At 47.7% G+C, this 19,000-nt stretch overlaps 1 protein-coding gene across 2 annotated transcripts in view; it reads right to left on the reverse strand.

Annotated features, from left to right (window-relative positions):
• ebf1b (EBF transcription factor 1b) overlaps positions 1–18,823 on the reverse strand; it is a 107,518-nt gene extending 88,695 nt beyond the window's left edge. For both annotated transcript variants that reach the window (XM_028983210.1, XM_028983209.1), the window contains exons 1-6: positions 18,351–18,823; positions 17,933–18,089; positions 17,135–17,198; positions 16,293–16,348; positions 10,683–10,756; positions 7,370–7,438 (exon numbers count right to left, since the gene is read on the reverse strand). In XM_028983210.1, the coding sequence (XP_028839043.1) occupies positions 7,370–7,438; positions 10,683–10,756; positions 16,293–16,348; positions 17,135–17,198; positions 17,933–18,089; positions 18,351–18,484 (554 nt within the window). In that variant the 5' untranslated portion in view covers positions 18,485–18,823. The remainder of the gene's footprint in view (positions 1–7,369; positions 7,439–10,682; positions 10,757–16,292; positions 16,349–17,134; positions 17,199–17,932; positions 18,090–18,350) is intronic.
• Between the last annotated feature and the right edge of the window lie 177 nt (positions 18,824–19,000).

Here is a 19,000-nt window from a genome sequence, read left to right on the forward strand (position 1 = left end):
CACATTAGCTAAAGCATTTAGCACCACACAGCCTGTACATTAAAAAAAGGTTAAAGGCTTTCAGACCTGCAAGTGACCTGATATCCAGAGGTTCATTCTGTGAACATCAGTGAGTCACCTGATCCGGATAACAGACTTAATTGTTCCTGTTCCCTGTCTGGGCCGTGTATATAGATCTATACGGACATATATCTTCCCTCTGAGGGGGAGAGGTGCCATGCATAGATAATACACTGTGTGCAGGTGACAGCATGGATTTAGGATTCTGTGCGTGGAGGGGGTCTCACAACGCCCCTCCATCCATATTTTATGATCTTTTTCATCTTCTCTTACCATGACCACCTTCTCGCCTGGGGGGTACTAGTAAGACAGAGCAGTGTGGGGGGCAGCATATGGCCTCTAATGCATCCACATAAGTGGGGCTCAAAAGACTGAGACAACTACAGAAAATGTTATAATGTTTAGTCATTAAAGTCTTTATTGTTACTGTGAGCAATGACATTTTCCTTTTAATATTCCTGCATTCAGAATGATGTTTCTGCAAAACCCTTTTATCCCAGTATAATGTGAGACTATAATGTAATCTGTTGATCTGATCTGGTGCCTCACATTTGACAGATATGATTAATAAAATAAATTAGTAGAATAAATAATAAAAAAATTAAAATGTAATTCTCACTTTTGGACTTATTGTAACTGATGTATATGATGGTAAACTAGAGGTATAATTACCATACAGTGGCTTTATTTACCTCTTGAATGGCTTAAACCAGGAAAAAGCACAAACTAAAACATTGAAAATGAAGAGAGTCTCAGTGAAGACATCACTATGGATATTAATAACTTCAACTGAGGCTGCCTACAGTACAAAAATAAGAGGAGAATACTTTCATAAAGCAAAACACACACTGTCATAGACCTTCATACTGTCTCACACATATATATCCTCAGACACACACACACTCCCTCTCTCCCACAGCCTCGTTCTGAACAATGCCGGAGAACAGAGTGCTGATTGAGCGGGTGATTGACAGGTCGGCTGCGAGGCTTTTGATTGACAGGACTCCCCGCTCGCCTGCCCCCAGCTTTATCTCAGCCAGGGCTTTTCTACTTCTCTCTCACACACACACGCCCTCCCACTAAACTGCTTTACACACAACACACACACACACACACTCCACAGAGCTGTGTGGTAGGTAGCTCTGGGGGGGGGCAAGAAGACAACAGGGAGAAGGGAGAGACAGGCTCAGCAAAAAGAGAGAGCGAAAGAGGCAGACAGACAAACAGATAGAAAGACAGGCAGTGTGAATATCTGAATTCTGCACCTCCTCCTAATATATAGCATAATCTTTATTATATGTATTATCATATATCATTTACCTGCAGTGCTGTAGGGATTTTGCCAAAATTGACTCAACAAATAATTTGAATATGAATTTTGGGTGAGTGTGTAAGGCAGGGATAGATAGATGTGGGTTTTTTTTTGTTTTTTTTTTTTTTTGGGGGGGGGGGGGGGTACTGAGAAGGATAGAAGAGCACAAAAAGAGTGTGAAAACAGAATTGAATTAAAAGCAACAGAGAAAGCAAGGGAGATGGAGAGTGAGAGGTGAGAAAAAGGAGGACACAGATACACACACGCACACACACACACACTTACGGGCGAATGGGCACTCCTCTTTTGAGGTCAGCCAGGCGCGTGATAGGATTGCTGGGGAGAACAGCATATTGTTAACCCTATATTAACTTGGAGAGCTGGAGGTCGACGGCGTCTGATCAGCCCTTTCGCTGTAGCGGATTAAAGCGGCCACACGCAAAAGCCACAAAAGCCCCTGTCACCGAGACAACCGGTGATGACAGCCTTGTGCCCCACACACAGACAGGAGTCCAGACAAGCCAGGTCTCCCTGTCTGATCCACAGGCTGACTGTCTTACTATTATCAATATTCTCCCCTTTTTCTCTCAGCATCTTTGATTTTTCTGCCTGTACTACTGGTCATTTTAATTGAGGCACAATGGCTCACCAACCTGATAAGGAAAGATCTTACACTGGCCACAACAGTATCGAGTCATGAGCTGAAAAGGCATTAATCGCATACACACTTACAGCACTTTCTATGAAGTTGTGAGTTTACACACACACAGTCTCACACACACACTGATTTCCATGTTCAGTCCTGTGCTGCTCTTTACTCAACAGCCAAATCCACACATTAAACATTTAGCAAGGGGGCAAAATGGCCTATTTCGAGTTGCTGCCATTGACTTCACTGCTGCCCTACACACCCCAAAGGACATAACATTCACACACTTTCTTTCTCTCGTTCTCTCACACACACAAACACACACACATATCCCAGTTTTGTTTTGATTAGTGCTGCAGAAATCCAGATGTTGAGAGGAGAACTTTCTTAGGAAGCTGAGAACTGGTTGGCGAGGGATGTCGGGGAGGGGTCATGTACAGGAAGTCCCACGGTATCCACGGGAACCTCTCACATTCCATTTTCAGCAGGGCTCCTGACAGCCTGACATCTCCCAGCATGCAGCGGGATGGTGCAGTGCTTCTGCGCAGAGAGGAGCTGTGCAGTTCATCCCAAATCTGCCTCTTTCCTACAGATGCTGACATAAGTTTTTGCTTAATGGAAGAGAGTAAATTTGTGCCATTGGTTACCAATATAAATTTTAGGTGGTTTTTAAAGAACGGTAGTAACATATTTATAACACATACAATACCGCATTATTACCATTGGTCATAACAAAGACAAAATCCGTTCATTTTAGACATCTTGAGATGAAGCTCTCTGACGTATTGACTTATTCATTTGACTCAGATTCTCTCATGATTCCTGAAATACACACTCTCTCTACCTGACCAAGTCAATACTGCACAAATGCTCCACAGAAGCAGATGAGATCTGTTTCTGAAGCAGATGAGAACCTGGCCAGCAGGAGCCATCTATGCTCTTCAAGACTGTTTTGAATACACTGACTTACAAATGTTCAGGGAGCCTGCAACCAACAACACCATCAACTTCGAGGAGTACACAACATCAGTCTACATCTACATCTGCAAATGCACTGATGATGTTTCAGACTTCAAGTCCATCTCCACAAGATCAAACCAGAAGCTGTGGATGACTGCAGAGGTATGTGAACTGCTCAAAACTCGAGACGCTGCATTCAAAAAGGGTGTCACGGTGGCCCTAAGAACTGCGAGGACCAAACTGTCTCAGGCCATTAGAGCAGCAAAGCCTGCACACGGGCAGAAAATCCACAGCCATCTCCAGGACAGCGGAGACACACGCCGCATGTGACAGGGCATCCAGGCCGCCACAGACTACAGGACTACTCTGCCTGTGACTGTGACCTCTCCCTACCTGATGCGCTGAATGACTTCTATGCACGATTCAACACACAGAACACCGTGACTGCGAGGAAATCCAACTCTCTTCCCAGGGATCAGGTGCTGTGTCTAACCACGGCGGACATGAGGAAAACTCTGATTGTTGACTTCAAAAGAACGGAGGGATCGCTCCCCACTGAACATTGACGGATCTTGTGTGGAGATGGTCAAGAACACAAAGCTCCTGTTTCAGAAGAAACTAATTAGGATTCACTAATTACTGTCTAACATGAATGTAGCTGAAATGACAATAAAGCTCAACTTTATCAACAGATAATATATTGATACTCTAACAGCTCAAATTTCAATCCACACCAATTCACTGAACACACACTCACACACACACACACATACACACACACACAACCCAGTGCTGCTGGGCTGAGATGTTTACACTCTCCTCAGGGCCTTCTATACATCAAAACAAAAATGCAGGGGGGTCTTAAGTAGACAATGAAGGTCCTCAATAGAGCATAAGTGGTGGGATGTGTGTGTGTGTGTGTGTGTGTGTGTGTGAGAGAGACTGAGTAGATGTGTGTGACGGGATAAGAAGGACTGATTTGAGAGGCCGATTAAAACACCAGTCGAGGGGAGAGATGGGGTTGAAAGTGAAGAGGCGTCTATAAGATGTCAGAGAGTCTTTGTGTCAATGAGCTGTTTGAAATAATCTCACTGGGGCACTGAGGGACAGAGGGACCATATGTCAGAGCGGGGGGACAACGTTCTCTAATGCTGCAACTAAACACACACATATATCCATACTCACACATATATACACATGCCACTTGCAGCATTTATACAATCATACATACACACAGGGTACATACACAATACTAACACACAGTCAAACCCAATATTACACACATATGCAACATACAAACATAAACTACTGACATTACACCAACACAGGCACAACACACTAAAACAAATAAAATGCACAGATGTGCATGCAGACAGTAAATACACACACACACACAAAGGCAACACACAAAAACACAAAGAAACACAAAAAACACACACACTCAGACACATGGTGAGATAAGTCCTCATCTGACGTCTACACGCCACCTGAAGCTTGGTGTGTTCGTCCTCGCTGCTTCCTAATGAATGCGTCCAGCGGCCCTGTGTGTTTACAATTGTGGGACCGTGTGGGACAAATAAACCACAATAAATCTGAGATTTGTTCTTTTAACGGCATAATAAGGGATCATTAGTATTTTTTGCATTGTGTGGGATTTGCTGTGGTCGATCCCTGTGTCTTGGGGAGAGAAAGCTAATTAGCGCTGCGCTCTCATAGCTCAGCCAAGTGAATTAGCGCTAGCCGGGCTAATTACTGCAGTGAAATCGAATCAGGTCTTTGAAACAAGAGCACGCTAATTAGCCCTTATTTATTGAACTAAATAACTTCAAGGAAAGAGATAGAAGTCGCTGTTGTTATTTTTTATTATGTATTCGGGGGAAATAATAAATCGTAATTGAGACGGTATAATCGACCAAGCTGTTTGTTTGTTAGGGACACGGGGCGGGGGGAAAAAAGGGAACACATTCACACCAAAATGAGGTTATTTTTCATTCTTCTTTTCTCTCTCTCTCTCTCTCTCTCTTTCTTTCACATGACCCAGTTTCCGGTGCTGCAGTACCATGTGACTGGGAGAGAGAAGGAGAAAGAAAGATGGAGATGCATTATACCATCATATTAAAATTTCCACCTTCCTCACTGCCTTCAGATCCGGCAGGTATAGAAAGTGGGTATAGAAAGTGGGCGACGGGTATTCAGGACAAGTAACGCACATCTTAAGATCCACAGTCCAGGAGACACACACTTTTTTTTGGACACACAAACTATTCTTCTGTTGAACGTTCCAGGAATGTTCTGAAAACGCACCCCTCAAGAAAACAGAAGACATGTCTTTTTTTTTTTTTGTTCCTCCAAAAGACGACACAAGAGACAGTTCACTCAATACAAGTCAGCCTGTTCATCAGCCCATGCTGCAATAAGGGCTGTTTGTTCAGTGGAGTCGAAAGGTGTGTGTGCGGTGTGTGTGTGTGTGTGTGTGTGTGCGAGAGTATGGAAGAGAGACTCCAGCTGCCCCCCAGGACTTCTGACCCTTTCTGGCCCAACGAAGCAGAAAACACAGGGTGCAGTGTGTGTGTGTGTGTGTGTGTGTGCGCGTGTGTCAGGTATATGGATGAAGTTGGCGCTGCCTGTGTAGAAGCGTGGTGAGGTGGAGGTACAGCTGATACACAGCTGCCATCCACACACATACACACGCATGCCACACACGCCGTCGTGTTCCTGTATCCTGGGCTCATGAAGTGGCCCTCCGAGAGCTCCTCCTCCACCTCCTTCCCCACGGAGCCCAGCCAAAAAGACGCGCAGCGTCCTCACCGGCTCACAGCGCTCCGCTTCCAACATAATAAATTCGCCAGAGCGTTCCGCAGCAGGACGTGGGAACCGAGGCAGGAGCGCGGCAGCGAGAGCCGTGACCTGCTGGAATACGGAGCCCTCTGCGTGGGTAATGGCTTCCACATGACCCAGCGTCACGCCTGGAGCGCGTCCAGCCCGACCATCACCGACAGCGGGGCACAGCAGCCGCACCAGAACGGCGAAAAACACCGAACCCCCCGCCCAACAAACGCCTGGCAGCTTTTACGCCGTCTCCCCATCGCCGCGGCGATGATTCATTACAAACCCCCGCCAGAGCCCGCCGCGCAGGGATTCGGTTTCTCCCTGGGAGAGAGGAGTGCGGGGTGAAAGAGAGAAGGCCTGTGTTTGGGTGCCCTGAGGGGACGAGGCGGAGAGAACGAGAGGGAGGAAGAGGGCGAGGGGAAGAGGAGGGAGGGGCGAGGAGAGGAGGAAGGCCCAGGGCACTTTGGCTACTATTGTCTCATAGTTCATTATGCATGTGGGTTTTATTAAGGGCAGTTGAAAAGCGGAGCGCTTCCTGGATCGGATCCGCGCGCCGGTCGTCCGCTGGGTTCCCCGCCTCGTTCCGCACACCGGGTCACGACAGCCCAACGCAGCCGCATTTGCGCGTTGCGTCACGTTCCCCCTCTTTGCATCAGAGCCGAATATGCGTCGCACCGGTCACAAACTTTTACTGCAGGACCAATGCCAGAATGCTGTTCTCATTCAACTCCGAGTGCATGCGTATCGCTTTTAAAAATGCGCTTGAAGGCCCAAACAGGTGACTGCATGGAATTTATTGCACGGCGTTGGACGCTGTTTTTATTTGCTGTTCTAATTCTATAATGTAGCTACGGACCGTTTTACACGGCGACCGCGGGAATCGGTGTAATAAGGATTCCCCGTAAAACCTTTTTAACTGCTGGGGGTGGAAACTGGCAAACTTTGCTGTACGTAAAACACATCCGACTTTGATTAAAACAAGCAGAGGAATAAAACAATTGGAGAAGGAGAAGAAGAAGGAGTCGATTCTGGTGAAAATTGACACGACTGTCTTCCTGCGCACTGTCTGCTTGTCCCATGCGATTTTAAAGTTTATCACTTGGCCATAAACTGGACTGAAACATTTCTTTAGGTTCGTATGTTGCAGGATTTGCAGCACAGGCTGTCTGGTTGGAGCCGGAGTTGCAGGTTGACCTTGTAGAGTCCTTGCAGACTGAACTGGATTATTCGTTCCGGATTGCGACAGACTGACACCCACCGTGGCAGCGGCGGCCACTCAGCTAGACAGTGGTAAACACGCACCTCACACCTCACACAGATTAGTTCATGTACACAGGTCGACAGGTTCAGAGATGAAGGTGATAATAAAGATGTCAGGAGCCAAAATGAACCTACACTCACACACACACACACACACACACACACACACACATCAAGGTGATGGTAATGTTGAAGAAGATGGCACAGGAGGATGACACGCTGATGCATACACATCCACATACGAACAGATGTAGTGACAGCCGAGAGGGCGGTTTATGGTTTGTGGGGGGTGGTCCTACCTGTCGATGATGACGGGGTCAGAGGGCGTCTCGTTGCGGTTCCCACAACTCTTCTTATCACAGCAACGGCTGAGGACACAAAGAAAGAGGGGATGACTGAAGAGATTGTGTGTGTGTGTGTGTGTGTGTATGTGTGTGTGTGTGTGTGTTGGGGGGGTTGTTTGTGAGTATGGACAGAGGTAGCAATCAGACAGCATGACTGGGTGTGGCCATTACGCACCACCTGTGGCACCAACCGAATCACGTATGGAGTGTATCGCACACAAAAGTGCTCTCACACACTCGGCCACCAGACTGTGAATGACGGGTGGGGAGGACAGAGGTAAAACTGGAGATAATGGGAGAAAATGTAAGGGGACATCGATGACATGACGGAAATGTGTGACCCTGTCCCCGGGACGGGCAGTGAGGTTGACCGTCACAAACCAAAATCACACACAAACATCCACATAAGGTGACCCAAAAAAATATGTCCCAGACAGGATGGGACAGGATGTGAGTGTGTGTGTGTTTTTGGGCGCATGTGTGAGTGTGTTTTTTGTGTGGGTACGTGTTGATGGGGACAGGAGGGTGGAAGGATGGAGGGATGGATGAATAAATGGATAGGTGGTAGCAGTAGCTCAAGTTTCTGCAGCACAGATGGCATTGGGAGCTGAATGGGGATGGGGACAGGCCTGTCACATGACACCCGGGGCATTGTCTACTCCCGAAGGAGCCCCCCCCACCCCTCCCAGTCTACCCCTCTCTCTTCCCTTCCCTCTCTCTGTGTTTTCTTTCTCAACATTCTGTTCATTTGTCCACTGCTAAGTCATTACGATGGGGACAGATTTGCAACACAGATGATAATCAGAGGTATTGTGAGATAACACACACTCTTCATTTGGTCGTTCTTTACCCCCATGTCCCCCCTCCACCAACCCCCAATCCATCCCACCTACCCAATTCTTCACTCACTCCCACATGAAGCAGGGATTGATCGACCGGCCTATAAATCCTTCATTCCGCCTCCCGTGTGATGTAGGAGTTATGATGGATGATGGGGAGGCGGATACACGGGGTTCTCTCACTCTCTCACACACACCAGAGAATGTGCTGTGTCTGAGTTGTCAGGTCCCCTGTATCACGTTGCTCTCCAGTTACCCTGAGCATTGTGAGGACAGGGTGGAGATTGAGGAGATGGACACAATGTGCTTTAAATTCTGACATGAGATCAGTGGATCATAATGGCGGCGCGGGGAGAGCATCTGGGATAAGCTGATCTGAGGTCAGTGTCTGAGAACAGAAAGTAACCAGAGCAGAGCTGGAGGTCGACTCAGTCTATTTAACTGAATCCCTCTCCTCACAATGGCTCTCTCTGCTCTGTATACACTAACACACTATCTTACCTCTTTCTCTCTCACTCTCTCTCTCACACACACACACATTATCACACTTCCCTCTGTCTCCATCTTTCACATTCTCTTTCTTTCTTTCACACACACACTCAAATCCGTATGCTTCAACTGGGTCAATGTGGCTCCCAGTGGATCATAGACTGGGGTATACACTGTGTGTGTGTGTGTGTGTGTGTGTGTGTGTGTGTAGCACCATAATAACATGACAATCTAATCATCATGGGACACCCATAGGAGAGATTTCTCTCTTCTCCCCCCCACACACACACACACATACATACACACACAAACACTATCTACACAAGCACACAAATTATGCTAATTACTACATGCCTATAACAGATCTGCTAGTCTGGGGGGGGGGGGGGTCTTTTTCTCTGCAAACTCGGCCTCTTCCCATAGGACAAGGAGAGGAAATCAGATCTTTAATCTCGACTCTTCCTTCCTGCTGTAGCGTTTTTGTCGAGAATTAAACCCAAATTGCCGAGCTGCGTGGTTAACAGGATGCAGCCACTCCCCTCCGTGTTCGAACAGAGACTCCGCTAAACTCCGCAACCCGGTGTCTGCGGAACAGCGTGTTTTTAATGACTTTTCTCGGCCCGCTTGGCTCCTTGGCCACGAAGAACCTCTCAGTTTGGGAAGCGCTAGCGTCGGGAAGGGGTCCTCCGCTCGGTTTTGTCAGTTTGTGAAATTAAAGCACTAAGCACTTCTGTCCCGCGCCTGCAAGCTGGATGGGCACCATATGGCTGATGGTGCTGTGTGGCAATTAGCGCCACTGATTAATGGAGAACAGACTAATTTTCTGCTTATAATTGAGGCTGCGTTTGAAGCCCCCCTCGCACCCCACCCACCACATACACACACAGGCCTCCTTTGCCAAATCAGCACATATCTATCCTCCAGAACTGGGGAGGGGAGCCAAGTCTGCTGAAGACAGGACTCGTAATCCCCTGATGTCTCTGGTTCTGCAAGGAAGGTGTGTGTGTGTGTGTGTGTGTGTGTGTGTGTGTGTGTGTGTGTGTTATGTTATCATATCGTGCTTGATTTACATATGTTAAAGAGGACCCTTTCACTTCTTTCCATTCGGCCCACAGTACTGCCGAGTTGCATAAAGACAGACGTGACCGGTCCGGAATCACAGCCGATAGATTATTTAGCCATTAACCATTATTAACAGATTCAATATAACAAATATTATTGTAAAATAAAAATGCCAAAATACACTTTTGATCACTAAAGTGAAGGGCTAGATGGATTTTTTAATTATTTATAGCTGATTACAATGCGTAGGTTTTTTCATGCCACCTACAAACATGGTAATGCTGGACTGTGTGTATGCATGAATATAATGACCAAATTTTAGATAAAAAAAAGACCGACAGACAGACATTTTTGACATGTATATACAAGACCTGGTGTGTAAGTGTGTGTGTGAGAGAGTATTAAGTGTGTTTCTTAGGAAGCGTCTCCTTATAATTCATAGTCACGGTGCTGGGCTCTGCACATTTGTAACCAGACGAAAAGGAAAATTCAAATTGAGTAATGACTTTCTGCTTGTCCTAATTAACCGGGGATCAGTGGGATATGTTTAAGGGGGGCTGGGGGCCGGTGGTGGAGGGAGGTGGTGGTGGGGGGGGGTGCTGCTAAAATGCTACTAAAAATAGGTGAGAGTCTATCATCACAACCTAGTTTTTAAGCAAATTCATCTTTGGATTTTAAATTAAGACACAGCATTTGATGGCAAAACCCATCTTCCTCCTCTGTTGCTTTTTTCCCTTCCTTTCCATTTTTTCCCCTTCTCAGTCGCGAGGGGATAGGATCTGACCTGCTTAGCACTGGTGTGCAGCGCTGACGCCTCTGCACCATGAGTTAAAACAGAGGTAATGCTGCCAGAGAGGAGAGCAGAGGAGACCTCGTACCTGCACATGATTTCGTGGGTCAGCAACACACGGCACATCTCGGGGTTTTTGTCCTGACCCTCGTAGATAATGGCCTACGAGAAGAGAAGGCAACATTAGTCACGAGTGAGGACAGCGAGGCTACGTACACACCGCTCAGGACATACAGCCAAAGTCTCGAGCAAAATGAGACGATGGAAACTCATGTGGGTCAGTGAGTCTTTGAAAAGCGGACTTTATTTCCCGAAGCCGATTTAATGGTAGCATGAGAGTGGTCATTCTGAACGCTAAAAGGGCAAAGAATTTATTTATCATTTTGTGGTTTTCACATTTGAGTATTAATAAATTACCTTAGATTAAAGAAATACTAATTCAGAAACAGTAAACACTGCTCAGCATGAGCGCACTGACCATACCACATACGCTTTACTGTATTGCACTTTTTCTCTTTATTTTAATTTTCATTGTATAACTGTGCATGAAATATGTATATAACTATGTAATGGCTCGTTGGCGATGGTTATAACAATCAAGGCAGATCATGGTTACTAAAACAACAAAATTCTGAAACTTCTCCTTCACTTGATCTATTCCTTCCTATTCCTATTCCTTCAAACCTGTGCTTGTTCTTCTTACACATACACACACACACACACACACACACACACACACACACACACATTTGGCCAGAGAGCCCAGAGGAGCAGCATTTACTTCGATGAGCAGAGGGGTGTGTGATGAATAGTCGTGTGAGTCATGGGAATTGTGCGCGGCCGAGTCGGCCGTTCCGTCCCAGAATGCTGCATCCCGAATGCCGGCCAGTCATCCCCTGTCATGGCCACAGCTGCACACTAGAGCGGGCCGCACCGACCACCTTAACCAACATTACTCCAGTCCAAACAGTCCAAACAGCCCATACCGCCGGGGCATAAATCCGCACGCTGTTATTAGCCTTTTGCTCCACGCCGGACCGAACTTTGACGTATTAATGAGTTCCCGTAGGGGGTTCCGGTTTGTAAGCGCAGCATGTAAAGTGCAGGATTTGATTACAACTATTACAGAGTGATTATAAAGCAATTACTGCATGTCTATTGGAAGATTATTAGCACAGAGCGACACGAGATAAATCGTGGGCTGAGGGTCGAGCTCTCGCCCAAGGAATGTTTGATTGGTGACACAAACATTCAGGACCAAGTGACATGTGAGACATATTTGTTCTCCAATTTTTTGTCATATTTTTCCCAGGTTCACAGTGTTATGTCTCCACCCTTCGTCTCAACCCTTAAATATTCATGAGTCATGCTGCAGAGACACTCAGGAACACTGGAAAGCTGGTGTTTGCTGCCTTGGTTTCCCCTGCTTTTGGGAGTGACGGGGACGATAGCGTCTCTCCTCCTCACCATTGGCGAAGGGCGGTGTTCTCGTTGTTGGGTGGGGGCTGAACCTGGGATTGTTTGCCGTGTACCTATTCCAGCATGGAAGGCTGCGAAACAAGGATTCCATGCCAGTCTGTGTGTGTGTGTGTGTGTGTGTGTGCACCATGGAGGTAAATAGAGGGGTGTGCAGTGAGGTAACATGGTGGGGGAGGGGTGCGGGCATTTGGACTTGGTGTGGCGAGCAGTTGGAATGCCAGACTGGAACAGTGCGCACCATCTGGCTGCGCCGCCCATATATCCGAAAATTTCTCAGCTTTGCTCTCACCCTCCCAACAAGCCCCCCCTCCGTACCCCCAGCCCCACCGAACACCATGTTTTTTCTCAACTCTTCCTCCAGGGCTGGCAAATCGCTGCTTTTGCCCAGCGAAAGGCTACCAGCTGTGCCTTCCACTAGCTCCTCAGTGCCCCACCCGAACCCATTTACACCTCCATCCCAGCGCCGAACCTCATCCCGCAGTCTCCGGGCCACTTAAACTGCCCCCACAGTGCCAGCGAAGCTGCTCTTTGTTCCGGTGACTGTCATTCCCGGATCCTGCTCGCGTCCGAGCCAGGGCCAGTGAACACATGAAAGGTAAGTAACGCGTACAGACGCCACGCCTCATAGTCAACATTTAGCCGTGTAACCGGACAATGGCCCCCAGTACACCGAACAAAGGGATGAAACCGCGCCATTGTGCAACGCCTTTCAAACATACTTTGAGCGCACAAAAGGTCCGCAGAAAGTGATACCGTTATTGGCAACGCTGTAGCTGGCATGCCCCAGACATTTGTTCTGTCGGTTACGCTCTCACTTTGAGGGAATGAGGGCCAAGGTCTTCTAAATGCGCTCAGCATGCATCACTGTCGGCAGCGGAGCGGCTACGGCGCGACGCGCTCGCAGCCCTTATCTATCTTGCCAAAGCACAACTAGGCCTCATCTCTATCCTCCACCAAAAAAAAAAAAGCACTGCCATCCCTGGCCTTACGAACATAAAAAAAAAAAATGGCTACATTTTTAGTCGTGCAATGAAGTCACAAAGTGCGTCTCCAGCTTTAAAACACCAAGGGTCATATCTTGCTAGGGCTATATCAGACTTAACACATGGGGAGTGTTGACTAATGTCAGATCAAGTATGTCTTCATGAGTTTCAGAAGTAAACCATACCCATAACACTCATGAAGATGTAGGCCCCTCGGTACAAAAAATTCATTTAGATTATTAACTTTTTTATCCTAGTGAATGAGACATTAGCGAATATGCCACATGCATTAAAATGCAAATCTGCAATAGATCATCCATCCCATTTTTGTGGCCTACACGTTTTCTTTTCCGCGTGGATTCGGTACAGAGTTCCTTACCTCTGAATGGGACTCAGCCTTTCTGCACTTTCGAAGCTACAGCGAGAAACAGGGTTGAGGCGACGCAGAGGACACAAGGGCACAGAATGAGAACTCATTACTAAGGAAAATAAATAACGCAGCAGTGATATTTTTGGCCAGACTTTCAATCAAAAAAAAAAAAAACGGCCCCCGCACCCACCTACACTTTCTTTTTCTTTCTTTCTTTTTTTTTTTTTTTTAAAGGAACCGCAAAGTGACACCGGCGCTCTGCGGTTCTGCAGGACACCGCTGAAGGAGACTGGCCGGTTCAACTCTCCCGTCGCAGCGTTGCAGTGTTGACAAATGGGCTTGACCTGATCCCGAGCGCGCTATCAGCACAGGACGGCAGGAAATGCCTAATACGGGAGATTAATACGCCCTTTGTCTGTTTGGTTTATGCGCGTTCAAGTGTTTGGTGACCAAATATTTTGTCAGTAGGCCCTTGATAGCCGCCATGTTAACAGCACAGATAAGTGCGGATTTACATTTCAGACATTATCAGGGAATGGGGGGCACAAAAGAAGAACATTTTGAAAATAAACACACGTGAAGGCCTCCAAGAAAGGAACGACAATATCGTAAATGCGCGGAAAAATGTTTTCTTTCCCCTTGGCTTGTTACAGCCCCATAAATTCTTGGCCTGTGGGATTGGGGCTAAGAAAATTCCTTTGGCCCCGCGAGCCACCCCGCCCCACCAGGAACCGTGGCCCAGCACCCTCGCGAGCGCGGCGCATTAATAAGCGCGTTTTAATACATATTTCATCTGGCACGGCGCACTTTTCGAGCCTCATTCGCCGTTTGCCTCAGAGTCTTTGAAGTGACGAGTGGAGAGGAAGGCGTGTAAACAAGTCGCTATAAATACACGGGGGGCGGACTTCTCCCTCTGTTAGCATCATTTGTTAGCGCGCGAGACAGGAGCGCCACTTCCTTTATTCCTGGGTGCTGGTGCAGGATCCACAATCGCGCCGCATTTTCTTCCTTGACAACAACTGCACCCCACCCCGCCCGCGCCGCACACACACACACACACACACACCCGTGTACGTTTCGCGCGAAACACACACAGAGTGTCCCCCGGGGTGTCGGGGTATAGGTTGGTCTCAGCCTCGTCACCCGGTTGGTGGGACGAAAGATTTGCCGGTATTTACGGCCCATCTTACCCTTCCAGGGGCGCACAGTACCCATTCATATACCACAGATTAGTACGGATCCGCACGAATCAGTGCCGTTGTGCAACAGTTCTACCAGAACAGTTCCAGTGCCGTAGAGTCTGCTTTACGAGCTGCTGTCTCGCTTCCATCATGGACGTTCTTTAAGAAAATAGCTCCCAGTAATGGACCAGAAACTTTTTTCCAAGTCTAGGACACCAATAGTATTTGATTCCCACCAAAGGTCAAAGGGGCTGGAACCGTTCGGGGGCGCGGCAGCATCGGTCACTGCAGCGCCAGAACCAGCGTCCTGCCAAAGACTAAAAAACCTGAATCATTTGCAAAACTGAACTTTACATTTTCAGGTTCACCTCGGAACTCCACGGCACCTCGCCTGTGGCAGGAAGAAAGATTTTTTTTTTAAAAAGCGTTGCCGCTCTTGATGCGAACACCGCCGGTGAAGTCGGTTCAGAAGGCGCCGCTCAGCACTGGTCTGGGCCTGAGGGAGCGAAATGCCGCGCCGCGGGGAGATGCTCCTCCGTCCCACGGCAGCGGCGTTTCCAAGGAGACGGACCAGGCCCCACTTCCACTCACGCGCCGTTCTGGAAACGGCCGGGCCGCGAGGGATCTCTTCCTTCTTCCCTCCCAGAATATCGAAGCCGCTCTCCGGCCTCTCAAATGCACCTCGTCCAGCCGGGTCATAAATCTTTCACCCGGCGCTGCGAGTGGCCATTTGTGGGACTCTTTGTGCGGTATCTCGGCGCGGGCTACTCTTACACCTCAAGTTACCACCGAGGCCCCGAAAAGCGCACTCGCCAGGGTTCTCACAGCTATTTTCGTGACCACTGGGGGCGAATGGGGACGTGCCAAAATGTGTCCGCCGATGGGAAAGGCCTGCTTGGTGCCACGGGGATTAGAGGAGGGGGGACGACTCTTTGCAGGGGGGGGCGTGGCTTTTGACATGGCATCGTCGAAACTAATGAGCCTCGCCGCGGCCCCACAGGTGGAGCACCAAGCAACCGGCAGCAGAAAGCTTGTTGTGAAATCCAAATCTCCCCGCAACCCACGGCAGCGGCGGCTAATGATCAGATCACATCTGCCCCCCCCCCCACACACACACACACACACACACAGCAGTGCAGTGGAGCCTGTTAGAAAACGCCCACCCCATCAGCCCCCGTTAGCACTGACAGGAAACGGCCGCCGCTAATAGTGTTGTTTTTACCTGCTGTAAACCGCTCTGGAATGATACGCACTTCAGAGGGGTGAAGCCGAGCGTGAATGAGCGCTCTCTTCACCCCCTCCCCGAAAAAAAACACGGGCCCGAGCCACGGAAACAGACAACATCCGCCACTTCCTGCACCGGTGGAGGCTTCTTTTAAACTACTAGTGCGCTGGGTTTTTTTTTTTTTATCTTCTTCTTCTTTCTCTCTTTCTTTTCGATTCAAACCCGTTTCCTGCTCATGGGTGTGGAGCCCATGATTCATTTATTCAGATGCATTTTTGTTGCTGTTGTTGTTGTTATTTGTCTTTTTTTCATTCTGAGGAAAGAGCCTTGATTCCATCCTAAATAACCGGCCATCTCTTTCACACACACACACACACACACACACACACACACACACTGCCTCGGAACTTTGATCCATTTGTCCTGGACAATGAGTGGAAAAATGTTCCATGAGCCTCACCTGCTTTGTCATGGAGTCAATGAGCCGAACATAAAAGTCCTGTTCTGTCCTAATACCTGAGAGAGAGAGAGAGAGAGAGAGAAAGAGAGAGAGAGAGAGTGTCAGGGAGGACAGTCATGGTCTCATAATGTGAAACACACACACACACACACACACACACACAATGCCTGCTTAGATCGTCATCCAACAATCCACACGCACTCTCGACAAAACAACAACCACTTCAAACCCCCAGGCCTGCCATTCCACTGTCATTTCTCGGTTAAAATAAAAAATGACAATAATAATATTACAATAACGCCAGGCACGAGTGTAATTAATCGCAGCAGCGATGCGGACAATAACGCGATGAGAATTTTTGGGGGTTTTACTTTTCTAAACACACACGTATTAAATTTAGTTAAAAATTAATCTAGCTGTATAACAAATTGATTCATCAGAAAATATGACATAATTTCGGAATTGAAAATAAAAAAAGAATGGACAGATTTATTATCCGTTAAGATAAATGGCGTCAGAAAATCCAGAAATGAATAATAAATGCTGCCGTGCGTCCACGTTTAAATAGCGCGGGGTGAGGGCAGAAGCCACTCCGCCATTTACACAAAATTAAATCATTCATTCATTAAAAATAATAATAATAATATTAATAATAATAATAACCAATCAAAGCTAACGAGCAACCGGTGCCCCGGTTTTTTATTTTATTTTCTGCGGTCGAATCCTCTTTTCTGTCCTGGAGAGCTGAGTTGACCAGAAGCCCCGAGGGCCTCGCAGGTGTCGGCCGGGATTTTTTGGGGGGGATCGAACGGAAATGTGGGTGCGGGGCGCCGGACTCTCACCGTTGCTGTAGAGCAGCTGGAGCCGGTAGTGGATCCCGTTGTTGGTCTTTTCTCCGGTGGACTCCTGCTCGAGAAGCGGGAAAGGGGTCAGCTTGGGAATAAAAAAAAAAGTTTCATCCGGAGGACGGCTCGGGTCCAGGGAATCAACTTTTTTTGGCTGAATTTGTATTTTGTAAATTATAACGCCAAAAAGCAATGATCATTTCCTTAGGATTTAAATAAATACATATACATGGTTTGCTTGCCTTCCAATTAAAACATGTAGATAAGACGTGTATCTGAATCATTTATTATTGTGTGCATTTGATGTGCATCAGTCTACGAAGATAAAATAATGATTGTTTTATCATTATTGCTGATGGGACAGTCCCGAAATTGCTTAAACTAATATGCAAATTACAGAAGCTTTTATTTAAGGGGGAATAAATTCATAAAAAAAGTGGGATTTATTTTTAAAACTAGACAAAATGTTTCCTTTTACAAAACAAAACATTTACACTAATAAAATACTAAATGTGGCATTTTGTTTTATTAAAATGATAAAAACGAAATTCAAAGCCAAGTATATTTTTTTAAAAAGCTTTATTATTGTTGTTTTTATTATTGTTATATTAAAACTAATAACAGCACATATTAGTTTTACCGTTATACGTGTGATCATGAATCATTAAACCTATGATAAAGATTGACAGCGCACATATCTCATGTCAAAAGACATCAAATATATTTAAGGCTATATTAAATATATTTGTAAAATAAAACAAAATATGAATACATTTTACGCTAAACAAAACCCACCTTCTCCTTTTCAACAAAACCGACGAAAGACGTCCTCTCGATTTCCACGGGCTGCCCTTGTCTGTCATATAAAGCCAGTACGAAGTGGAAGAAGTTGGATTTGCGCAGGTTCGAGGGCGGCTGCTTCTCGAAGTGAGCCCGGGCCAGACCCACCCCGCTGCGGACACACAGAACAGGTGCAGTTAGAGCCACCCGAAAATAAAAAAAAAACGCGCAATTAAGGGTCGCTCCTCTTAATTGAAGCCCCGTGGGGTGGAAAAATCCCGGCAACCCTCCGAACTCCCAACTTTTTTTTTTTTTCCCTTCGGAGAGCCGAGGCGCAAACGCGAGAGCGGGGACCCTAAAGAAATCCAGAAAAGTTCCTAATAAAACGAAGCCGTCCCGGAGCCGTGGGCGTGGGGGGGGGTCCGGCTCTTACCTCTGCGCGGCCGTGTTCGCGTCCAGAACCCCGGCGCCCTGCATCCACGTCCGGACGGCGTTCATCCCGGACCCGAGCGGCTCCTCTTTTAAGCTACTCCCACTCCGCTGGATGCTCTCCTGGATCCCGAACATGGGAAAAAACGGGGGGCGCGCGCGGGGTCCTCGTCGCTCCCAGCAAATAAATCAAAAATACAACTATTTTAAAAAAATGTTGCCGTTGTTATATATTTTTTTTGATGGAATAAAAGTGTCCGAGCCTCGGCGCTCCTCGGCGAATATCCGGGCTGTCACCGGGACCGGGAGGGCGGCGGAGCGCGTGGAGATTCACGGGAAGCGCGGTCGCGTCAGAATGTCATCGTCGCGTCCCCCCCGCGACAAGTTGCTCGGGTCCCCCTCCTGCGCGCCGGTGCCGTGGTCGGATGGGAGAGAGTCGCGTCCCCCTTCCCAAAGGAATCCTGTCTGACTGCCTCCGCCAACTCCACACGAGCACGCCGGACCCCCGAGAAGGAGGGTGTACCCCGCCCGGCGCCCCGCCCCCCCGACGAAGCCCCGCCCAGCCGCGGCCGCCGGGTCCCCATCACATATTCAGGAGGGTCCCTCCCTTTCCCAAGAAAACGCGCCGCGACATTAAAGCTAATAATAACAAGA

This window comes from Denticeps clupeoides, chromosome 6 (genome assembly GCF_900700375.1).
Source record: "Denticeps clupeoides chromosome 6, fDenClu1.1, whole genome shotgun sequence".
Taxonomy (NCBI): domain Eukaryota; kingdom Metazoa; phylum Chordata; class Actinopteri; order Clupeiformes; family Denticipitidae; genus Denticeps; species Denticeps clupeoides.